Source organism: Sapajus apella, unplaced genomic scaffold (assembly GCF_009761245.1).
Source record: "Sapajus apella isolate SASKATOON/1434 unplaced genomic scaffold, GSC_monkey_1.0 scaffold36, whole genome shotgun sequence".
Classification (NCBI taxonomy): domain Eukaryota; kingdom Metazoa; phylum Chordata; class Mammalia; order Primates; family Cebidae; genus Sapajus; species Sapajus apella.
Genome location: NW_022436976.1, coordinates 2720171 through 2747149, shown reverse-complemented (window position 1 = coordinate 2747149; position 26979 = coordinate 2720171). Strand labels below are relative to the sequence as shown.

At 35.0% G+C, this 26979-nt stretch overlaps 1 protein-coding gene across 2 annotated transcripts in view; it reads right to left on the bottom strand.

Annotated features, from left to right (window-relative positions):
- Nucleotides 1–26979, bottom strand: part of TTLL7 (tubulin tyrosine ligase like 7) — a 122925-nt gene that overhangs the window by 79144 nt on the left and 16802 nt on the right. For both annotated transcript variants that reach the window (XM_032296450.1, XM_032296451.1), the window contains exon 2: nt 151–351. In XM_032296450.1, coding sequence (XP_032152341.1) covers nt 151–175 — 25 coding nt within the window. In that variant the 5' untranslated portion in view covers nt 176–351. The remainder of the gene's footprint in view (nt 1–150; nt 352–26979) is intronic.

Genomic DNA, 26979 nt, shown 5'->3' with positions numbered 1-26979 from the left:
ACACACACACACACACACACACACACACACACACACACACACACACACACCCAAGGGGAAATTATAAATCCTGGTACTTTAAAAGCCCCTAATTAATTTTTAATACTTTTAAAAAATAGCATATTTTTTAACATAAGTCAATTTCCTTACCTCCTTCTTGAGGCAGAGACGGCATTATTGCCTGTGCTGATTAGCAAGCAGTATGTGCTGCTGTACCAAACTCTCAGAAAATCTGGAAATTCCACATTAGTCTAAGTAGGATATGGCCCCAAATCACTGAAAGTTCCTATCATATTATCTTGGTAGAATCCTCAGATTTCAGGATACCAAATTTATGGGATAATACGGTACCTGCAGTGATTTTAAAACAAGGTCATTTAGAAAACAACTTTTTTGAAATTTTTTTCATATATGTGAAGATTATTCTTTTTAAAAATCAAGGAAGGTGAAAGTTAATATGTGACATCAATAAATAATTGTTAATTAGTTTATTAAACATTATCCAAAATGCCAAATAATGGTTTCCTATCCTGAAAGAATGCATAGTGTAGGTGAAGAAGTTTTAAGTCATATGTCATACTTATATGCAATGAATAATATATTATACACAAACAATAACAACAATAACAATATTCACTACCATTTATTGAACACTTACTATCTTAGGCATTTATATCATTTAATCTTTCAACAAATCAGTAAGGTAGAAGTAGAAGCTTTTATCCCCATCTTACAGATAAGTAAGTTGAACTTAGGAAGGACAAATTATTTTGTGTATCTTTACAATGAAAATTTCAACACAGAGATTAAAATGAAGATGCTTCTAACATCAATACCAGAGTCCCTTATTTAGAAACTCATACAACCTTCAACCCAATGCCTGAAATACTGCTTTTAATATGAGACAGTGAGAAATGCCAGGCAGGGTAGAGGTCACATGTTGACAGAATGCAGAGAAATGATTCCCTTATAAGGAAGTAGGGGGGATGACTTAATAAAGTAAACCACATCTTGAATTGTGCCTTAAAAAATGAGAACAGTTTTGAAGGACAGAAAATGGGTGGGGTCATTATTATGATGATTTCATTGGGCACACAGAGAAATGCAATAATGAATGAACTAATTTGATCTGGCTACATCTCAACATGGCCTATATTACATTTTGCTTATATTTTCATTGTAAATATATGAACACAGGCATTTATGCCTTAATGATACTGTATTGCTCAGTATGTACTATCAACTTTCTCATTTCTCCTTCATATTGTAAGAGTCTTTCAGTTCTTGTAAAATGTCTATAAACACGAAAAATTATAAAACCTATTATGATAAGCAAAGGTATAATATCAACAACTTAATCAGATTTTCAAGTTTATCCAGAAACATCCAAACATTCAGTTATCTAAAATGTGACTCCTATACCACCCCAATATTCATTATTAACAATGTTTCATTATTAATTGAAGTTTAGGGTTTTATTTGTTCTCAGGTATCATTTGTACTAAAATGATTCTCCAGTATAATTCAATATTGAAACTAGGGAACTGTTATTTATTACAGACTAACTGTAGGTAGGCATTCTATTAAGCATTTAAAATATTTTATCTCATTAGCAAACTTTGAATTTAGGTATCATTTCTGCCCATTTTCCAGATATAGAAACCAAGGCTAGATAGGTCAAATAAATCAAGGTAACACAGCTTAGAAATAGAAAACCTGGACTCTAAACCCAATTCTAATTATTCTATTCATTAAGATCCACTATTTTCAGACCCCATGCTAACATAATATATAGACATATGAGAAGTTTGCAGCCCTATGGCAGTACATACCGCAAGATATGGCCATATTCTGGGAATTCGCAATACTTTCAATAGTAAATTCATGGTAAAATATCTCTAAACTGATCTCAACTCTCAGTGCCAAGCTGGAAACATACTAGATCACTTCTCAGAAAAGAAAAAAAGAGTAGTAAAACGTTTAATTGAGTTTCTTTCTGGAGGCTCCCTGAAACCTCAAACTTGTAAACTATTCGAGTTTACAAGTTTTTTGTCCAACATCTTGTTACTGGAGTAAACAAAGCTCCCCTTTACAGTAACAGAATGCTTATTCCATTAAAAGTAGGTGACAAAAGTCAACAAGACTTTGAAAACAATGTTTGCCTAACTACACTAGATTCTATAAACAAATTTGTTAACTTTTGACTTAAATAATAAGCCAAATGACTGATTGTACAAAATTGAAAACAAGAACTTTTATCCCTTCCCCAAGGCATATGGGAATATAAAGTTCTTAAAATTATACTATCCGTATGTGTGCTTTACTTAATTCCATTTATGCTTTAGTCAAACTGCTTTAACAAACTCAAGGACTTCATTCTACCATGGCAATTCTAATTAGCTTTATTCTAAGCAAGAGATTTGAAATGACAGATTTATCCCACTACTCAGCTGAAACCATAGTTACCTGCTTTCCAAAAGCAGAAAACATGTTTCAGTTACCTCTGAAATACTTTAAGCCAATGGCTTCTCTACCTTGGCTGCAAAGCAGAATTACCTGAATGAGGAGCTTTTAAAAATCCTGCTGCCCAGGCCATACCCCAGAACCAAGTGGGGCCCAACTATTAGCATTTTTAAAACTCTCCACGTGATTCCAGGGCAGCCAAAGTTGAGAACCTCTAATGTAAGCACACAACGACATTGAAACAAGTAACAGCTAAATACAACAACACATGAAATTATAAGAGAAAAAGTAAAAGAAAACTCATAACTTTTTTTAAAAAGCCAAATGGGTAAAAATTATCTACAAAAATTATGTTTTCCTGTCTAGTTCAAAAAAAAAAACAAACTAAGAAAATGAATTTGAAGGTGAGCACAAAATGATTAAGACAAAGAAACAGAATTTATTTACAAAAGGAATTAATTTTCCAAAATTTCAAGCAAATGTTAACCTTAAACATAGAACTGCCAAGCACCAATAGATACACAAAATAGATACAAAACCAAAATAATTCCAGTGTATTTGTGCTAGAGTACCCTTTTGTCCCTATTCTTCTGTTGAGCTTCTACCACACTTAAAATCCACATAAAATACCACTTTTTCCAGAACGCTCTCTGATTATATCTGAAGAAGTCATTTCTCCCTCTTCTGGTCTGAGACCTTATTTGTACCCCTATCATAATCACCTGCCAAGAAGATGGTTTTTCTCCTATCTTGTTCACTCCTCCATTCCCAAGTCCTAGAATAGTGCCTGACCATAGTGTTCAATAAGCACTTATTAATGAGCGCTATAGTTTGAATATTTGCGTCCCTCCAAAATTCATGTTGAAACATAGTCCCCAATGAAATAGTATGATGACTTAGGACCTTTAGAAGGTGATTGGATCCTGAGGGCTTCTTCCTCATGAATGAGACGGACTTTATAATCAAGGCTTCACATAGCATTCAACATTTCCATCCCTTCCGCCATGTGAGAACACAGCATGCATCTCTTCCAGAAGGTGCAGCAACAAAGTACCATCTCAGAAGCAGAAACAGCAGCCCTCAATGACAATGAACCTGCCAGCACCTTGATCTGGACTTCCCAGCCTTCATAAATGTGAGAAATAAATTTCTATTACTTATAAGTTGTTCAATTTGTGGCATTTTGTTAAAGCAGCACACACAGGCTAAGAAAGTGAGTTAATAAATCAGTTAATTGGCCGGGCACCATGGCTCGTGCCTATAAAAAATCCCAATACTTTGGGAGGCCAAGGCGAGAGGATCACTTAAGACCAGGAGTTCGAGTCCAGCCTGGGCAACATCTCTACAAACATTAAAAACTTAGCCAGGCATGGTGGTGCCTACCTGTAGTCCCACATACCTAGGTGGCTAAGAAGGAACAATAGCTTGAGCTAGAGAGGTCAAAGCTGCAGTAAGCTGTGTTCATGTCACTGCACTATAGCCTGGGCAGCAGAGCAAGATTCTGTCTTAAAAAAAAATGCATTTATTTATTTATTTATATTATTTTTCAGTTTTAGATTTTAGAGACAATCATAGCTCATTATCATCTTGAACTCTTGGGGTCTATAATCCTCCTGCTGGGACTACAGCTGTAAACAACCACAACTGGCCTTTAGCATTATTATTATTATTATTATTATTATTATTACAGAGATGAAGTCTCACTATGTTTACCAGGCTGGTCTTGAACTCCTGAGCTCAAGTTATCCTTTCCCCTCAGCCTCCCAAAAAGCTGGGATTACAGGCGTGAGCCACCACGCCTAGCACACATTTTTAAGAAGAGAAAGCAAAGTACATAGATGTTTACATTTTACACTGCCACTTGGGCAAACCAACAGAGGAATATATGGAACATATGCATTGAGTAGCTGTGGCCTGCTGTGGCTAGGGGTAGGGCTAAGAGAAACTTACTTGTATATACACCTTTAGTATTCTGTGTATGTATTACCTATTCAAAAAAGTAAAATATATGTGATAAAATTTTGTTATCAACATTACTATGTTGATAACCAAATCATCAAACTTTGACATTCAGGTGAAAATATTTTTATTTCATTTAAATGAAAGTATAATATGGTAGAAAAAGCACTGAACAAGGAGTCAAATCAAATTCCTATCCTTTACTTTTCCACTTAACAGATATAAATTCTTAGGTTGCAAAAGTCAATGATTTATGCTTTCCAGCTTTAATGTCTAAAATGGCAACCAATTAAGATAACATTGCTGTTACTTTTTATGGCAAAAAGTAAAGACAAAACTTCTTTCATGTAAAAGAAGGAAACACAAAGGAAACTCAAACCTTCTCCAGCAACCCCAAAATCCACACCCCAGTAAATATATGAACTCTCTGTACATCAGTTTTTAGCTCACCCAAAGATGGCTAAAAATAATCAAATAAAAAGTCAAGAGGATCAAAAAATAGGATTAAGTTAAAAATATGAAAAATAACATTAAATAAAAACATAACAAGAGCTGTTTTGTGGTGACAAGAGGAAGGAAAAAAGAACCAGTATAAACCAGTACCTACTTCTACATAACATTATTTACCTACTTCTACATAACTTATTTAGTCCACCCACAAATGCCCAGTACCTTTTATTTCAATTTTATATATGGGGAAATGCAGGTTCCAAGGTTAAGAAACTTGCACAAGGTCACACATCTAATAGGATGAAGTGGTTTGTCTCTTCTATTAAAAGGAGTATGGGAAGGAAGCCCATATTCCTTCCCACTTTTGTGCTACCTTCAAAATTCAGCCTTTAAATATAACATATTGAAGATTTCACAAAGATGCTTGATTTTGTTTGATTGGATCTACTTTAAAACCTGGGGCCCAAGGCAGTGAGAAGACAGCCCTCTGAAAGCCAAGAAGATAGCCCTTACCAGGAACCTAATTGTCTTGTACCTTTATCTTAGACTTCTCAGCCTCTAGAACTGTGAGAAATAAATAAGTGTTGTTTAAGCTACCTAGTCTATGATATTTTACTATAGCAGCCTGAGCAGACTAAGACACTGAGTCCAGTCTACCCCTGGCTTCACACAGTGGATAATTAAACTCTATCCTGGGGTTGATATCATCACTTAGGTAAAACATCCTATGAGCCAGACACTTTTTGAGGTTTTTACATATAAAACTCTGACCTTCAAAACGGTTAAAGAAGCCAGATGTGGTGGTTCATGCCTGTAATCTCAGCACTTTGGGAGGCTGAGGCGGGTGGATCACCTGAGGTCAGGAGTTCGAGACCATCCTGGTCAACATGGTGAAACCCCGTCTCTACTAAAAATACAAAAAATTAGCTGGGCATGGTGGCCTATAATCCCAGCTACTCAGGAGGCTGAGGCAGGAGAATTGCCTGAACCCAGGAGGCGGAGGCTGCGGTGAGCCGAGATCGCGCCATTGCACTCCAGCCTGGGTAACGAGAGCGAAACTCCGTCTCAAAAAAAATAAATAAATAAAAATAAAATTAAAAAAATAATTAAAAAATAAAAAATAAATAAAAAATTAGCCGGGTGCAGTGGTGTGTGCTTGTAGTCCCAGCTACTCGTGAGGCTGAGGCAAAAGAATCGCTTGAACCCAGAAGTGGAGGTTACAGTGAGCCACGATTGTGCCACTGCACTCCAGCCTGGGTGACAGAGTGACACTTGTCACAAAAAAAAAAAAAAAAACTGTAAAAGATAGATTATTAGTATCCTCATAGATAATTGTTTAAAGAAAAGAGATATAATGAACAATGATATGGAAAAACAAGTTACAAGAAAATTTTAAAATAACAATTTTGCAAATAATCCTCAAGATAATATTCTCCAGATCCTAAATTGTAATTATCTGATGAAAGATATTTCTTCTAAATATAAATATCTAACAAATTTAATAGAAAACTAACAAATGTAACAAAAAATACATACAAGTAAGCTTTTACTTTAAGGCAAAAACACTCTCCACACACAACATTATTTGCAGAGAGATCATTAAAATTAGCAGTCAGAAATCTATCACTTTTTAAAAATTATAAAAATAGGGCAGTTGATTTTTATGTGCAAAAAGTAGTATTTCCAAATATTAGGTCATGAATGAAATTTTGTCGATTTTTGTATTATCATCAATTTAATTAAATTTCAGCACTTGGTTCCCAAATCAAATTTAATATATTATTTTTATCATCAAAAAAATCATGGTTTTTCTTACATGAAAGAGAATAAAAGTTAATGAAACATGTCACTTTTTAAACATCAGAAATTAAAATGCTTATTTGTTTTGAATATTACTCAAATTGGATTTAACGTCAGTTCTAGACTAGCACTTCTTAAACTGTAATGTGCACACCTGAGACTACTGTTAAAGTTCAGATCTGATTCATTAGGTCTATGGTAGAGCCTGACAGTCTGCATTTCTGACAAGCTCCTAGGTATGCTGGTCCATAGACCACACTTTGAGTACCAAGGCTTTGGATGACCACAATGTTTAATATTATGCTGACACAAATTTTTAACTCAATGCCCTACTTTAAAACATGTAAAAATCAGGAAATTATAACACGATTGAAAAGTTCATGTAGATGATTGTGAAACTGTATATTGATGCCTAAAGGGTTCCATGAGTTGAAAAATAAAATAGGCTGGGAAATGCTGAACTTGAGCATCAGTATTATCTGCAAACTTCTTAGAAATGTATATTCTCAGGCCCAACCCCAGAACTTCTGAATCAGAAATCTAGAGGTGAGACCCATCAATTAACAAGTCCTCCAGGTGAATCTGATGCAGGCTAAAGCTTTGAGAACCACTATACTAGAAGGCCAGCAGCTTGGTGGTCAGGGCAGATCCAGGAAAGTGGGAGGACACCACTGCTGGAGTCTATTCCCTTTCATTGGTCTTTTAAAGCAGAGCAATGTGGGTGACTTAGAAATCACCCGGCCAAGTAATGACTGGAGGAGAAAGCATTTATTCATCAGGACTCTCACTTTTTTTCATAATCTGCTTTGGAGAGCATCTAGAAAAGAAGAAATTTGCTATGAAAGATCTCACTTGCTGCTGCCGACAGCCCTGGTAAGTGAGATGAAGTTTGCTAATCTAGAAAGACAGTTTACACCCCTCATTCGACCCCAAACCAGCTACCAATGCTCACTAACCAACACGCTCATTTTGTATAAAAGCAATCCACTAAGTATCTTTAAACTTATGAGGATTAACAACAACCACAAAGATTAACAATACACCCTCTATATATGGATAGTCAAAAAAGTGTAGAGGGAAGGGAAAGGAGGAATGCAAATCAACATCAGCAAGGGAGTGAAGATACCGCGATATACTCGTAACAATGTAAATATTATACATCACTGATACGTGTTGAATCACACAATGAAGATTCAAAACAGCTGATGAATATATACAGTATATCATTTACATACAGTTGTAAATTATACAAAAATATACATTTCTTATAAATTAATACATATGAAATAAGTATGTAAAAAAATACATAGGAATGATAAACACCAAGTCTGATGCCTCTTGAGAGAAAGGAGAATGCAATAGGCAGTTCTACAGAGTGAGCACCCGTGTTCTTATACAAAGAATGTAATTCTTAATATAAAGAATAAATACACAATTATCATGGTTCAGGCATTTGAAATAAGTGGTAGAAATGAAATAACCATAATACTTTTGCTTGAATCATTATGTGTCCTTTTATAAGTATTGTGATATAAATCAAACTGCTGAAAGCAAGGTCTGATCCTGACACAGAAGCAATGTGGAGTCACTGAAGGACTCTAAGAGAAGTAATATAATCCAGATTTATTTTTAATAGATTACACTGGCAGTTATTGTGGGGGCACGAGTGGAGACAGAGAGTCTTAAGAGGATATTACAAAAGTCCAAGAGGGAGATGATAAGAGCTTGATCACAGATAAAAGCAACAGATATAAGGAGAAAGAATACTGCTATTGCATAATAGCAGCAGGACTTGGTGACTGATAAGGAAAAAGTAATTCTGGATGATTTGCAGATTACTGGCTTAAAGAATTGGGTAGAAGATGGCACAATTCATCAAGAGAAGGCTTGCAGACAGAAGAGCCAATTTGAGGGGCAAGGTTATTTCAGCTTTGTATTTGCAATAAGGATGGACGTAAATAAACAGAAAATAAGACAACATAATTAGTGATAGGAGATAAAAGAGAATCCTCACTTTTATAGGTAAAATGGCTTTAATTAAACATTGAAAGGTCCCTTCCAAAGCTTAACTGCTCCTATTTCTGTCCTTTCTGCCAAGAAAGGACAATAGGTTTCAAAATGCACAGCTGCATGACTGGTATACAAATGACATCACCCAAACAACTCTCATAACAATAAAACACTGCCACAACTCATTGTGTGTACAGATTGAAAGGGTATTTAGAGGAGCTACTTACTCCTTGAACTTTTGTCTCCCTTTCTCTGGCTGGGTCGATTACCCAAAACTGGATCTGTCCTGCGTTCTAGACCTGAAAGTACCATTTGATCAACCACTTCTAAAAACCTGATAGAAGCCAAGTATGAGATTATGTAAGAATAAACACAAGAACTATTTATTCATTCTAGTAACAATTTAATCTCGACCTTGAACGACAGTAGCTCCCACTAATGTACTTACTACTTATTTTTCAGATTGGCTGTAGCCTGTTCCACAGAAACTGGAACATACGAGTTAAACTGCTGAGTTACCATATCAGGGAAATACAGTTCTCTAGGTTTTTTTTAAATTTAAAATAATAAAATTCCAACTGTGCTAATTTCTAGAATTAGACAAATTTGTCTGATTTCAAATCCCTCTAAATTAAATTTAATGCCATAAAAATTAAGCCACGGTCCAAGAATTATGCAAAGTTGGGAAAAGCCATATGGAAAAAGGCAAATGTATAGTATGTGTTCAATGTTTATGTTTAAGTTACAACACCCATAAAAAATGTCTACTAAGCTCTGTGGACTCTCTTATCTTTGGAATTTAGCCTACTATGACATGAAAAAGCAGGGACTGATAAATGGATAATGATAACAAATAATACCTTCAAGGCATTTTTCCCTTATTAATATTTGTATTTCCCGTACCTAGGATAATGAAAAAGCTGAAAAGCTCACTCAATAAATGGTGAATTGAATAAGGTTCAAAGCAAATAACAGCTATAACTCAGTTATTAAAGTGACAGAAGATAAGGTTATTTCATAATGTATTCATCAAGTGCTTAAGCAGAGTCAAAAGCCCCTCTGGGCACATTTCTCCTACAGTATAATATTTCAGTTTTAAATACTTCTCCAGTAGCCTAAGAAAAAAGTCTTACTTGGTCCCTAGGAATAATATGTGATGTCATCAGTTAACTTTTCCATATCTCACTTAATTTTGTCAATCCATTTACCTCTCCCATTTCTTGACCCTGCAAAGAACTATACCAAATCTAACAGAGTTGAACTTCATCTCCTCAAAACACCCAACCTGTGCTTGACTACACAAAGACTTCTCTTGTTCTGAGCTATGGAGTTGAAACTGAGGGTCTGTTGGACTTAAGTCTCCTGAGATTTCAATAACTTGGATTACAAGGTTTAAAAGAGAGGTAATAAGGGAAGCAGAGAATTTCTAAAATAGCCAGTTCATTCTTTGCCAGAAAATGCACAATAGATATCAAAATGTGTGCAGCTGCTTAGCTGGTGAACAAATGACCTCACCCGAATGTCATTTGCTGCCAGCATTTATAGTTTTAGTGTCCAAAACTTAACTCTTTAACTTGCCCTGAAAACTTGATATTCCTCTTATGTTCCATATCACTATATAGGGTATCACTATATAGCCAAACACCTAAGAGATACATACATCAGAATCATCTTTAACTTTTCCTTTGACCTCCTAGTTTGATACTTATTCAATGCACACCTTATTGCCAATTTTATGGTTTGTATTAGTTTACTATTTATATTTTCATCTACTTTTATGTCTTAAATCTTAAATACATAAAATTCACTGAATTGTTAAATATACTTCCTATGCCATCCATATTAGTTAATAATTTAAGAAGTAATGACGTCAACTAGCTCCTTACCTAATAGCTATGCACTAGTTCTTCCTTACTAATAAAACACCTATTGCATTGTTATCATTGGGGGTATCATTGTGCCTAACTAAATAACTATATTTCCCAGACTTCCTTACATGTGTACTTGGACTGGCCAATGAAGTGTAAGCGGAAGTTGTTGAGCAAGACTTCCCAGTAAAACACCTCTAAAGGGAAGTAGACAATCAGTAGACACTCATTTGCTTTTCTTCCTTCCAACCTGGAATGCAAGTGTGATGGCAGGAATTGCAGCAATTCAATGTGACACTGGTTATGCTCCATCTGTCTTGGACTACCTACCTCCAGAGAAAGTAAACCTCCAGAGAAAGTAAACCTCCATCTTGTTTAAGCCAATGTTATTTGAAGTTTCTGTTACCAACAGCTAAATTCATCTCCTAATGGATAATGAACACTACTCTAATAAAAATTATTATGTTGGTTTCTAAAAAAGATGCATAGCCTAAACACAAAGTCAATGGCACAATGACTTTGGACAGTTATCATTTTTGCCATAGCTTACTTTTACTTATTTTCTTGTAACTGGGATCTGAATTTCCTCTAGTGAAGTACTACTTCCCCATTGTCAAAGCATATGTTTTGGGTAGAGTTGATGCCAATCCAAGCTCAAAGGATGCATACATGAGTTAGGACTAAACAGTCATGGGATCGCTTCTTCTTAACCACAGAAGTGGTTCAGAAATGAACACAGGATCCAACTAATGCCAGTAAGAATCAGGCCCAGTGCTCATTTTCAGAATCTGAAAGAGGATAGGTTCTTTTGTAAGCTGGATTTGAACCTGAGAGGATACACTACCTGCAGTTGCTGGTCCCCATCCTGCCTCTACAAACAGCATGTGGATGCAGTCAAAATGAAGGAGGCAGAGCAGAAAGAGGGAGGGATAACAGATTCCTAAACTTTTCGGTAACACAAACTTTAAAAAAAAAATCAGGTTTTTTGCTTAAACCCTGTTCCTAGCCAAAACAAACAATGAAATTAGATTCCATTTTTTATTTTAAAATACAGATAATTATGTCAAAATGTCCTTGCATAAAATGCCACAATTCATGTGAAATAAGAGGTTTCCTTACATGTTTCCTCCATGAGATAACTGGCTGCTAGACAGCAGCTTTTAATGTATCTTTTAATTTACATATTCTTCAATCTCAAACACAAAGCTTGGAACATAGGAGCTAAACTGCTGAGCTATCATATAAGGGGAATACAGTTCTCTAGAAGGTTTTTTAATTTAAAATAATAAAACTACAATTGTACTAATTTTTACAATCATGAAAAATTTGTTAGTTTTCAAAACCATTTAATTAAGTTAAATGCCAGAAAAATTATGCTATGGTCCAAGAATCATGCAAGTTTAGAAAATCCATATGGAAAAAGGCAAACATACAGGCCTAGTTCATAAAACATTCTGTATACCTTCCCTCAGTTGCGTGTATAACCAAAAGATTTTAAGGAGGGAAGGAATAATAAGGCTATTTTAGTTTTAAGATTATTAAACTATGTTCAAAGTTAATTTATGAAATCACCTTTGGAAAGAAATAAAATGCTAATTGACTTTACCTGACAGGCCTTCTGAAAAGAAAACTAATTCAACTATATTTTAATAAGTTTAGCTCATTTTAAAATAAGAATCTTTTCCAAACCCCACTCCAAATCTTTAAAAACAGTGTATCTCTCTGGCACAACAATCTTTGCCATGAAATCAGTCCTTTTATAGAAATGCAGAAGAAAAGAACTATTTTTGTCCTTCATTCTAACAAACAATCATGGAATGCAGAATAGAGCTGGTGCCTGAAGTTAACCAGTGCACACTAATATAATCCCTATACATACTCTCAAATAGTAGAAGTTTGTTTTTCACTCATTCTTTCTTCTCTTGACCTCTACCTTCCCTTCTCACAAACACTGCAGAAATGTTTCACCAATCTGTTTAACTATGGCTTTATTATTTTATTATATATATTGTTGAGGCACTAAACATGTTTTTAATGCTCATCATCTTATTCAGCATTCTAGCAAGAAAAAAAGTATGCCTCCTGGATTAAACATATACATTTTTCTTTCACGGAGGTTCACAGCTTTTCGTTCAGAGAAGTTCAGAGCTTCGTAGCTTTCAGAGCTTCACAGCTCCAAAACTACCTGAAAAGTAATAATTCATCCAAAACATACTGACACTGATCATCAAAGATAGATATATTCAAGAATGACAGTTGACACTAGGTATCTATAAAATTACACATGTAACCATATACCTACAGTATTAGTTTTAAAAACTGAATATTATACTAAATCAACAAAGCTGATTTTCAGTTGTGCCTTATAGGATTTAAATTTACTATTTTTTAGTGCAACCTAGTATTCAGAATTATCCCTATATACAAGTCTTACTATAAAAAAAGTGCATTCCTTAGAACAATCTTAATCAGTACACCACAAAATTGTTACCTATTTCTGCCTTGAACTGGCTTTGGTGAGCATGCCACGTTGCTGGAACTTATACGAATAGATTATGTGGAATGAGGTTCATCTATCTCTCCCCAGTCTATTTTTTAAAAACAGACTTGATTACATTAAGAACATTAAAAAGATTAATCTTACAATATTGGTATGGCTTGGTTCTGTGTCCCCACCCAAATTTCATTTCAAATTTTAATTTCCATAATCTCCACGTGTCAAGGGAGGGACCTGGTGGAAGGTGACCCACGTGACCGTACTATGGGGGCAGTTTCCCCACACTGTTCTTGTGATACTGAGTTCTCACCAAATCTGATGATTTTATATGTGTTTGGAAGTTCCTCCTTCATTTTTCTCTGTCTCTTCTGCCACATTGCGAAGAAGGTGTCTGCTTCCCCTTCCACCATAATTGTAGGTTTCCTGAGGCCTCCTCAGCCATGCGGAACTGTGAGTCAATTAAACTTTCTTTGTTTATAAATTACCCATTCTTGGGTAGTATCTTTAAAGCAGTGTGAAAATAGAGTAATACTTGGTATTATTATGATACTTGGTATGCAATTTTAAATATTCTCTCTATATTATTGTTTTTGCTGTTATTTGATTGTTTAAATACTTCATTTGAATATCTTCTTCAAACAACTAAAATATAAGCTTCTTTAAGGGAATATACAGTGCATACATTCTGCATTCTCTACAGCACAGGCATTGTGCTCTGCATTTATAAGTCTCCAATGATTATTTATTTGAATAATTAAGTATTTCAAACTCTTCTTTCTCATCAGTAGATCTGACTTCTACATCTTGACTACATCCCCAAAGAGTTTAGATTCTGACAACTGAAACTTTCCACCTGCTATTAAGTAAGTAGTAATTGATGAGAATGCTAAAATCATTCAGGAAGCTCAAAATGATGTCTATGGCAAATCGAGATTTGCTATCACATGATTAAGATTATGAATAAAGGTAAATTCATTGTGATGATTAATTTTATGTGTCAACTTGGCCAGGCCACAGTACTCAGATATTTGTTTAAATACTAGTGTGGACATTGCTTTGAAGGTACTTTGTAGGTGAAATTGGCATTTAAATCAGTAAACTTTGACAAGAGCAGATGACCCTCCATAAATAATGTGGGTAGGCCTCATCCAATCAGTTAAGAGGTTGCAGTCTGAATTCCCCCAAGAAAAAAGGAAGTCTGCCTCTGTCTTTAGGCTCAAGCCACAACATCAGCTCTTCCCTGGGTCTCTAGCCTACTAGACTACTCTGCAGATTTTGGACTTGCCAACCTCTACAATTGTATGAGCCAATTCCTCTCTCCCTTCTTACCTCCCTCCCTCTGTCTCTCTCACTCTCTCCCCACTCAACCCCTCTCCATAAATATAATTGATGCCATTTCTATGAATGACCCTGACTAATACATTCTTTATCCCATAGGATCAGCTACATTTCATGAAATTATAAACCTGATTTAAAATACTCTATGAGGCAAGAAGGTTCTGGAGGAACCATGGCTTAAACTAAGGATGCCAGATTATTATGAAAAGGAAATGGATGAAGATAGTTGTATAAAGAATAATCTACAGTATTTATCTCTAGAATAGAAGTAAGGAAATGAGTAGAAAATAGAGACTGCCCATAATCACCATCATATTTCTTTGGTTCTAATCCATACTGTTTTGTTTTTTAACATTTAAAAACTTCTAAAATTGTGATGTATCTTATAATCGCTGTCAATTTGTTAGTCCTGATATGGTTATCACTGCTGTACATACACATCAAAATTTGCAGAATTCATGTCAGAAGCTGAAAGAAAAACCCAAGTAATAGTGAAACACTCTTTTAAGAAATGTGGCATCAACTTTTGATGGCCAGAGAATGATGTTATGTGGAAAAACACAGACAATGAGGGCTGAATCAAGAAGAGATTCAGAGGAATTAATCCTCCAATGTGCAAAAGTTTGCAGAATGCCTTAATAAATTTATTTTACTTAAATTTTCCCTCTTTTGTATGCATGAAAGTGATGCAATATATTTTAAACTACCTTTAAAGGGTTCTTTCAACATGTATAAATAAAATTGTACGACTAAGAAGGCACTGTCGCATAGCCAAATTTGCAGAGGTTTTTTTTTTTTTTTAAGTAAAAAAAGTAATAGCGTGTCTTATAACAAACATGATCTTAAATATGATTTTTAAAAATGCATTTAATTGGCTATCAAAATATCTAGTGTACAGAACTAAGGACAAGAGCAACCACCTTTTGCCAACTATGCCAACAGTTCTCAAACTTGAATGTGCATCAGTATCTCCTGGAGAATAAGATTACTAGATCCCACCTCCAACTTCTGGTTCAAGGCAGCACAATTCATTCAGACCACATCTTTGGGGAGGGATGATAATTTTCATGTGCTTTGACCTGGGCAAGATTAGCTCGGGGGGGAAAGGGCTGAATCTGTAGAAGAAGGACACAGTGTCTGCAGCTGCACTGGGGCAGGGGATGCAGTGACTGACTCAGAAATGAGCTATTTCCAAATCCAGTTCTAACATCAACAATTTGCATGGTAACTGCACAAGACACTAAGGTTCCAAATTATTAATCTGAAAAAAGAGAAGGTGGAACTAAGACACCTTTACACTCCAAAATTCTAAAATCTTTGGCCCCAGAAAAATAGTATAATTTAGTTTTTCATAATTTAAATAGGTTTGCGAACTCAAGCCTCACTCAAAATGTAACTTTTAACATTCCAATTAAAACTGGATCCAAAACGGCAAAATTTCCAAAACACTGGAGTGAATTCAGCAATTCTTCTCAAAAAAAAAAAAAAAAAAAAAAAAAAAAAAAAAAAAAAAAAAAAAAACGTTAAGAACAATCATTTTATGACTCTGGAAAATAACCAAAGGCATACAAGAAAGGAAGACACTTTGAGTCAAGAAAAACTATTGAACCTGGGGTAAGAACAGTAGGGATGGCATTTTAACCTGGAGTCATTCCCACACACCACCACCCTCCAAATCCATTGGTGCAATAGTTTTATCAGAGCTGGCAAGGCATGAAAACCAGCAACGTTGCTGTCGGAGGAGACTGACTTAATACGGAGCAAAGTGTGGAAACACCATACCAATGGACCTATAAAAAGCAATAATAAACTCAGTGGCAAATAACAGTGGATGGCCAATATCATAGCAGCCTGTTGTGTTCTTGAGCCATAATATTATCGGACCAAAAAAAAAAAAAATTGGAATCATAAGTACCAGCTCTGCATCTCACTTAATCACAAAACAAAGTTGCCTGCCATTTTTTCTGTTCTTATTCATAAACTCCATCACTCACCCACTAAGAAGACAAGAACTGTAGCATGAAATACAAAGAAAAACAGATTATATCTAAATTCATGTTCCAAGTGGGGACATTACTTTGGCTAACCAGAAGTATATTTACCTTCTGACTCTCACCTGGGTTCTAGTTAGACAAAACTAAAATAGCTAAATTCCAAGCTGAAGAAGTTCAATCACAAATAGTAATAGAAAAAAATATGTATTGGAAGACTCAAAGTCACCTAGGATATTGGCCTGAAAAACTGTCATTTCTTTTTTTTTTCTTTTTTTCCCCTCTATTTAATCCATAGGTTCACACCACCTGTCTCTTTGAAGTGTGTGGTGGTTTCACTCCAAGGCATGAAGGTCTGTCTTGCACACTCAAAGCAGAGATTCCCAAATTACTGATCTGGCTCCTACCCTCGGGCATTTTCATTTAATGATATAGGTGAATCTGGGCATCAGGATTTTATTTAAAAAGCTCTCCAGGTAATTCTAGCAAGCCACAAACTTTGAGAATCATTGCTTCAAGGCTCTGTCTGTGAACAATGGCCCCAGCCCTAGAAACTATGTGCCCTGGCCTCTCAAGGGACTCCCTCAAAAGCAGTGTAGCTGAGTCAGCTGATTAAGCAAGGGCAGCTGCAGAAAAATTCAAAACCCCAGACCACAGCCATTCCAGCTGATGCTTCCTCTGCCCTTCAAGACAGGATTCCAGGCAGGGGAGGATCCGCCATCTTGCCTCTGGACTCCATCTAGTTGAGATCAACCGCTGCAGAATGAGAACAAAGTAATCTACAGGCTTGTTGTGCTGATAGAGGTAGTACTCAGTGGCTTTCTTGTTCTTCTCATCTCTTTTAACATTGAGACTAGGAAACTGAGGTATCTTTCTCAATTCATGAGTTCTTCATTATTATTCTACATGCAGTCCTCATCTTATATTGTCAAGGAAAAATGAGAAGCTGACTTATGATGTAAATCTATGCATTTGTCAAATGGAATTTTCCTTCACTGAAGGTGGTGGTATGTTGTAAGGATATCAATAATGAGCATTAAAGTTGTTTAGGGAACTCTCCCTGTCCTTTACTTAATTTTATATTTTACTTAAAATTTTTGACAATTTATTCTTAATGACAAGAATAAGGAATTAAAGATACATTTATTTCAATATATGACATAATTTATGTAATGAAATATATAATATTTCATTATATAAATTAAATGTTCAACATAATAAAATAAATGGGAATAAATTAAATGTTCTTCTGAGAACATTCTTATCACAACGGGAAGAAAAATATACACAAAAATGTAATTATCCCTTGAATACAGAAATGCCTTCCAAACATAGTAGGCACTCCATAAATATTTCTTAAATGAAATTAATAGTTGTAAATAGTAGCTGCAAAAAAATCTATTCAATTTTATTCATAGTTATTTTCTCAAAGTAAACATAGATATTATTAGCAATGTGTCAAGAACACCATTTGATGATATTCAATGTCAGTATTTTGCGGTTACATTACTTTTTTCAAGTTTTTTTCTATTACCCACATGGTAAAGTGACCATGTAGGTAATAGGGTAATTTGGTAAAAAATATTCAGATTTCTAGAGAGAACGCAGGCACTTTAGAATAGGCTACTCATGATGGACAATGGCAAGTTTCTCAGTTTACTCTCTTAATTATATTGATTCCAATCAGTGCTACATTACTAAACTTGGAATGTTATTTACAACTAAAATCTCATATATCTCATTGTATATATAAATCATCACTTTAAGAACAACTCATTGACTTTAGTACTATTAAATTAGAAAACTAAGTACAATAAATTACTCAAGTCAAATGCAAAGCAATTTATGAGTCTACTTCTTGGAAGGTGGCCTATAATTTTTGTCTCTCTAAACCATCACTAAAGGGGACACTCTGGAAGACAACTAGAAAGTATAGCAAAAGCCTAAATTATACAATGTGTTTATAGTCTTGATTTGGTAATTAAACATAGGAATCAATCCTGATAAAGTCATCTAAAATGCTGAAACACATTTGTGATCAAGCCATTATTAATAATACCTGTAACTGCAAACAACCTAAATGTATCCAAAAAAGAAATTACATAAATTATGATATAGCCAAACAATGGATAATTAAATAGTCATTAAAACTGAAAATGAAGAGCTTTAACTGGTAGGGGAAGATGTAATTATTTGAACAAGGAAAGAATGATTCATAACAACTGAAATGAGATGTATTTTACCATGAATGAATGAATGATAAGGTTGAAGATATGCTTTAATTTACTAAACCTAAACAAATATGCCTAAATTGGGGTATTATATTCACTGTCTACCTGCTTTACATGTCACAATTTGTTTTTTGAAAGTTTAGGATATTTTAAAGCAATGATGAAAAGAATCAATTATGAATCATACACCAGGATAAATTTTACCATACAGTGTCGATAAATCTTAAAATAATCAATAAAATTGGCTACTTCCAAAAGAGCTTGATTCCTGAGTAGTACACAAGAATTATGATTGTGAAGCATATTTAGTGTTTATTTTAGTACTTAGAATATTTGCTAACCTACCTCTGAGGTTAACACTTCCAGAGTAAATAAAAATGTAAACTAACTGATTCCAGATTCCAGAAATTCAAGCCAAAACTGAGATCATTATGTGAAAATAGCTACCAGTGAAGTTACAGTACAGGTTATATTTGTATGAGGTGTTATTCACACCCAAGTGAGAGAAAATTAGACATACAGTACATACTGAATTCATTTAAAATATTTTCTCTTTAGAAATGAACAGAAAGAAAGCACACAGACAAATAAAATCTTTTTTTCCTAGTCAGTATGGAAGCAGTTTGGTTTTCAAGTTCTGCTTTCAATTTGGGCATGTCAGGTTTGAGATATCAACAGCATGTCCAATTACAAAGTTCAAGAAGTATTTGAAAATTAAAAGATAATTGCTAATTAAGGAAATAAGATGCAGTTTTTCTCCTGTCTACCTTTCAATTGAGGGTGTTAGCCAAGAGGTCTGTGTTAGTTTGAGGCTCCCAAAAACAAACCTTGATATAAGAATTCAAATAAAATTAGTTTATTTGGGGAAGTGCATGAAACACTGGTAGGGGAGCAGGGAAGCAAGACAGTGTAGGAAAAGCAGCCAATGAAGGATGTATAATAATGACAGCTTCATGGTGGATGGCAGGAGCTTAATCCCCTAGGAAAGTGTAGGAACCACTGGAAAATAACACAGCTTCAGAGTTGACCCAACCAGGGTCAACCAGCAGTTGAAGGCTGCTGTTGGGTTGGGGATGAGTATTAATTCCATTGCAATTGCTGTCTTCTGGGACAGGGAAGGGAGTGCAGGGAGGAAGCCTGGAAAAGCAGGGGGCCTCCAGATTCAAGGCTCCCAGAAAAGTTCTTGAAAGCCTTCAAGAAAAGAAATGCAGATACTGACATACAGTTGGAAATATAGCATAATGAAGTAGTAAGATACAAGGGATATGGGCAGGACATTGAAGGCACATACTCAACACTTATCCCTTAGTTATATTATGTGTGCCAAAGACTTCAACTATCATTTATCCACTGAGATGTGACCTTTACATCCAACCAACACACCCTGCCACACTCCAACTATTATGTAAAAACATATTAAGTATTAGCACTGATTCTTAGCAAGGTCTGGGATCTAGTTTCTGTGCGGAGGATTTAGGAATTAAAATCTGTTTGGTGGATGTAATTAAATGTTTTGATATGGCACAGCAAGTACACTACAGTTGATTATATTGTCCATTTGTTGTACTTGCATAGTAGGTATTCCATATTAGTTTTTTTGGAATGATTTTTGTAGAATTGATGGAGAATGGTCATACATGGTTCATATCCCCAGGATGCCCCTCAGTTTCCCAATGCTGGAATCTTTCACTCACTGTTTACTATACTTGTTGGAGTTTGTTAGACTCTTGGTTCTGTATCTCATCACTGATCATTTTTGAACCCAGTAGTGTTGGCGGTCATTCTAGTTCTTGGCACATAATTCGTGGTTCTCCTTGCTTCTAATGTTTTAATGCCTCTGTTATCTCTAGTAATAAACTTCCGACTTCAGTCTCCCCATCCTGTAAAAACAGTCCTAGCCATCCCAGTAATAGAATGTAAGACAAAGAATATTGGGAAGGGATTTATTTAGATCATCTACCTCTAGTTCCTAACTCTCTTCAGAGCCTATGACAAAAGATTTTTCATATTTATTTATTTAAATACTTAATTTTTAAAAGCAGTTTTAAGTTCACAGTAAAATTAAGAGGAAGGTACAGAGATTTCCCCTGTACCCCTCCCCACCACACACACACATGCCCTTCCCCATTATCAACATCCACCACCAGAGTGGTACATTTTTAACTGACAAACCTACACTGATATATCATAATCACTAATATAGGTTACATAGGGTTTACATTAGGGTTTATTCAGTTTTGTACATGCTAGGGGTTTGGACCAATGTATCCATCATTGTAATATTCAAAAGATTATCTTTCATGCTGTAAAAATTCTCTGTGCTCTGTCTATTCATCCCACCCAATGCCCTCCCAATCCGCAGCAACCACTGATCTTTTTCTAACTCCACAGTTTTGTTTTTTCTAGCATGTCATATAGTTGGAATAATATAATATATAGCCTTATCAAACTGGCTTCTTGCACACAGTAATATGCATTTAAGGTTCCATGTCTTTCTATTACTTAATAGCTCATTTCTTTTCAGTGCTGGATAATATTCCATTGTCTGGATATACCACAGTGTATTTATCCATTCATCTGCTGATGTACATTTTGGTTACTTCAGGTTTTGGCAATTAAAAATAAAGCTGCTATAAACATCCATGTGCAGGTTTTGTGTAGACTAAGTTTTCAGCTCCTCTGGGTAAATACCAAGGAATGTGATAGCTGGATCACATGGCACTAACTGCTAAACTGTCTTCCAAAGTATCTGTGCCATTTTTCATTCCTGACAGCAATGAATGAGAGCTCTTGTTTCTCCATATCCTCTCAGCAGCATTAGGTGTTGTGGGAGTGTTTTAGATTTGGGGCATTCTAATACTCATTGTTGTTTTAATTTGCACTTCCCTAATGACATAAGATGTGGAGAGCTTTTTACATGTGTATTGCATCTCTATATACCTTCTTTAGTGAGAAATCTGTTAAGGTCTTTGGCCCATTGTTTGTGGGTCTTTTTTTCCTTATTGTAGTTTTAAGAGTTCTTTCTGTATTCTGGATAACCGTCCTCTGTCAGATGTGTCTTTTACAAATATTTTCTCCCAGTATATGGCTTGTCTTCTCATTCTCCTGACATTTTTTTCCACAGAATATAAGTTTTTTATTTTAACAAATCAGCTTATCAATTATTTCTTTCATAGATCATGACTTTGGTGTTACAGTTAAAAAATCACTGCCACACCCATGATCATCTAAGTTTTCCCCTACATTATTTTCTAGGAGTTTTTTACTTTTGCATGGTGCATCTAGCTCTTTGGTCTGAGTTAATTTTTGTGAAGAGTGTAAAGTCCATGTATAGATTCATCGTTTTGCATGTGATGTCCAGTTGTTCCAGTACCATTTGTTGAAAAGATATGTTTGGTCCATTGTATTGCCTTTGTATCGTTGTCAAAGATCGGCTCACTATATTTATGTGGTTCTATTTGCAAGCTCTCTATTTTGTCCTATTGATCTACTTGTCTGTTCTTCTGCCAATATCATACTGTCTCAATTGTTGTAGTTTTACATTATGTCTTAAAGCTGAGTAATGTCAGTCTTCCAACTTTGTTCTTTTCCTCCAATATTGTGTTGGCTCTTCTGGGTCTCTTGCCTTTCCATAAAAATTTAGAATCAGTTTGTCAATATCCACAAAATAAATTACTGAAATTTGGGGATTCCAATGAATCTACAGATCAAGTTAAGAATAATGGAGATCTTGACAATGTTGAGCCCTCCTATCACTGAATTTGGAATATATCTCCATTTATTTAGTTCATCTTTGATTCTGTTCATCAGAGTTTTTGTAGTCTTCCTCATACAGATCTTAAACATATTCTGTATGACTTCATTTATATGAGGCTAAAAAGCAGGCAAGTCTAAATCTAAAATAACAGAAGTCAGAATAAAGGTTACCTCAGGCAGGATGAGGGGTAATTATTTGGGAAAAGTCATGAGGGAGCCTTCAGGGGTGCTGGAATTGTTCTCTATCTTGACCTGGGTGATACTTATACAAGTGTATGCCTAAGGAAAAATGCATTAGGCTAGATCCTGAAGATTTTTGCAGTTCACTCTATATATGTTTTACTTCAAATTATCTTATTAACTCTTACATTTAAGAGTCTAGGTATCCTACAAATGTTTTAATAATTGAATAGGTCAAAAGAAAAAACACAAAGGAAAAGGTAAATAAACATGCATTTCACCTAAGCAAAGTTGATGTAACAATTTATAAATTCATTCCATAGACACAGGGAAAATGTTATATGAATGTATACTAAGTATTAAGAACACATATATCTATGAAAATAAATGAATGCTTTTTCAGTGCCATTAGAGAAGCTGTCATTGAAAACTAGGAAGCAAACCAAAGACTACAACAAAAATTAGTAAATTCTTATTTAAATGCAAAGAAAATGAATAGATTATATATTTAAAAAATCATTCTTTTAAGTGTTCTTTATAAAGCCATTATTATGAAAAAATCATGTTGAAAAATAATCATAATAAATAAATTTTCTAAGACCCAAATCCAAAAGAACAACAATTAACAAAAAATATACTAGCAGACTACTAAAAGTATCTACTTAATACAATGAAAATTATGGATCTTGTTAATAAATACATAAGTTCTTGTCATCATGGCATTAAGCCTAACAGTTTTCAGGGTCAAGTGAATTATAATATGGCAGATGCCATTTTGTGATAAATGTTCACTTTTTTGTACTATACAGAAAACGTATCAGACATGATCTACTACATATCAATACATCCCTGCCAAAATTAGTATTGTTACATATCTGAGTATTTATCTTTGTCAAGTTGACCTATTATACCTACCCATAAGTCATTATCGAAGGTTGAAATTTTCAATCTAAAAATTTTTTAAGTTTTCAGTCTCTGTCCTGAAAGCCAATTCCATAATTCACGGAAATAATTATATATGTAACTGAGCTCCTGATGATAAAAAATAATTATTTTCCCCTCTAATAAGCAGTGCTCTCTATTTTTATCTCAGCCATATGCTAATTCATTACTTGACAGAATAACAAAGCACACATTTTCTACATCTGCACAGTGCCTATCACATAGTAAGCATTATAAAAATGCTAAGGATACATCAGTTGATATTTATTCAAGGGTTCAAGGCATGTATCAAATGTCTACCATGTTACATACATTGCACTATAGGCCTTACAATCAGGCATTTCAATATAGACTGAATAAAAGAAGCTGTAAGAAATACTGATACCTGGCTCCAAGCCCCAAACTTTCTAAGCTAATTGGTCTGGAGTGCAGCCTTGGCATAGGGATTTGCTAAAGCTCCTTAAGTGATTTAAATTTGCTGTCAAGTTTGAGACCCAATGTTTAAACAGATGTGTTATTTCATTTAGTCCACACAGATTGCTTTATTAGTTCCATTTTACAGATGAGAAAATTGAGACTCAAAGAGATTTGGAAACTTGTCAAAGACTTAGGCCTGTTTGATTCTCAAAACCTTTGCACCACAGCATGCTGCTTTTTGAATGGCAAATATGCCAAAGTCATCAGTCTGTTTCCAACCATCTTCAAACCTCCATAGAAAGAGCCAAATAGTTACTTTGCAAATCATACTGGATATGAAAGGGGCCTCTGCATATATTCTAAGCTCTACTGTAGATTTTTGTTTGTTTCTGTTTCATTTTTAAATACAGACCATACCTATAGAGGATCATGAAATCAATTTGGTGAGTCTCAATAAGCATCTTAATTGAAATAACAGAATAAAATACATGAGAATATTGCAGTGCCAGACTGTACAGCATGTAGTAAGAAACATAATTCTAAGTACTGTGGTCTTGAAATTTTGTCTCTCTCTGTGTGTGTGTGTGTGTGTGTGTGTGTGTGTGTACTATGTCAAGGAGTAAATTGCATTTCACAGGTTGCAACCAAAATAAGTCTGAAAGATATTCGAACGAGATAAAAATCGCAAGATAAAAAGACAATCCAGAAATGTCATTCATTTTCTAACTTACATATACTGACTTGTGCTTTTCTCTTATCTTGGAATGTCTCCCTTCTGTAGCCAGCATCAACCGAGCCTAGCTGTCCCCTCCCTTCCATCTGCAAGGTTGAATTAACTGTCTTTCAGTATATTACCAAACTAATAACTCATTATATTGTATACTTTAAAGTGTTTCCCTTTTTTTTTTTTGAGATGAAGTTTCACTCTGTTGCCCAGGCTGGAGTGCAAATGGCATGATCTCGGCTCACCATAACCTTCACCTTCCGGGTTCAAGTGATTCTTCTTCCTCAGCCTCCAAAGTAGCTGGGATTACAGGCCTCTGCCATCACAGCTCGCTAATTTTGTATTTTTAGTAGAGACGGGGTTTCTCCATGTTGGTCAGGCTGGTCTCGAACTCCCGACCTCAGGTGATCCACCTGCCTCGGCCTCCCAAAGCGCTGGGATTACAGGCGTGAGCCACCGTGCTCAGCCGCTTCAAATTTTTTATTGGAAAGAGCAGTGTCTCTCATTGTGAACAATACAAACAAGACACAGATTTTGATACAAAATGGAGTTTAGTTTTTTTCACTGGGTACAGCAGCTCTTCAGTATTCATGAAACTTTTGTGTTATGAAATATAATTAAGAATGAACTGCATCATCCATCTTTTTTTTTTTCTTTTTTTTGAGACAGAGTCTCGCTCTGTCGCCAGGTGCCAGGCTGGAGTGCAGTGGCGCGATCTGGGCTCACAGCAACCTCCGTCTCCCCAGTTCAAGCAATTCTCCTGCCTCAGCCTCTGGAGTAGCTGGGGCTACAGGAGTGCGGCACTATGCCCAGCTATTTTTTTTTTTTTAGTAGAGTTCGGGTTTCACCATGTTGGCCAGGAAGGTCTGGATCTCTTGACCTCATGATCCGCCTGCCTCGGCCTCCCAAAGCACTGAGATTACAGGTGTGAGACACTGCGCCTGGCCCACCTTTTTAAATAATTGCAAATTCCTACTAGAGTTACTGCAATAGCTAGGTGATCCGTGCCTAGTCCCAACAATACTCTTCTCGGCAAAGATTACATCAAAGGAGAAGGAAGAAAAACCTTGAAAGCAGCTTTACTGGATTAACTGATGTTGTTTTATACCAGCCTATTCTCTTACCCATTGTAATATTAAATAAACTATTTCATTTCCTGTTTCTCTACTTGCTATTAATTGCACAGACATTATTGAACACTGAAATAAAATACACTAAATCAGTTGTGGCTTGTTTCCATTTCATGAATGATAATGGAAGAAACTTTTTACAAAAATGTTAACCAAAAGGAAACAACCACCAATTTTCTCTTAACATTGACAACTCCATCAAAGTCTTTTTATTACCTATGTTCATCTATATAAAGCCATTTTATCTTGTCTTTCCTATTTCTTAACTTTATTGAAATACTGGGACCTCTGTTGATTTAAAAAATTTCTTTTAAAATAAATATATATATACATATACATATATAGCTTTAATACCTTATATTACTGATAAGGCAAAAGTTCTGTATTATCACAGTGATCTGAATAATTAAGACGATAGATATCATTGACTGCATCTAGTAAACACCATTAGTATGTAAACAATACATAAATTTAAATAACACAGACTAAAATTTACTTAGCATTTGAAGAAAGTAATTTAAAATTATAATACGATAGAAATGAGAACTAAACTTTGGAGAATTCCAGAGAGCATATACACTGCTCCATAAAAATCTATTTTAGGAATCCATGTGAAACAATTTTGCCAGTCTTTCTGGAAAGTTAACCTTCAAAATTTCTAGTTACAAATTTATGCAATCTTAAAATGTAGAGGGAAAAATATCACATACCATTTTTTTGGTTTCAAATTTTGGGCCTAAATTAAATGACATTATGATGTTTTACTATATGCAGCCTGACTTAACACTATGGGCCCAGCTATTGGAGTCAAAAGCCAGCCATGAGTTTGCCCACAGATAACATCACTAATTCATCTCAGGAAGAGACAGCCTGCAGCATCCACAATTCTGATGATGTCCAAAGAAGGTAAAAAATTGGTCATATGCCAAGTATTTCCCCTTGGAACACAAACAGAAGGGCTGGAGGTGGAAAAAACTCATAGCATGCTACTATTTAAATTTTAATGTAAATTTAGCTCTTTTTGGCCAGAAAAAGGGGTGTAGTGGGGGTAGTGTAAAAGCAGTAATTTGAAAGTCATACTGTGACTGCAAGATCAGACAATGTAGGTATGGTTTCAGAATAGAACAATGTTTTCCTTATTTGATTAATGTTATTAACAAGAGTTTTATGACTATTTCACCTATTTACTTTGTACTTTGAGTATAATTCCCTCTGGATAGCCT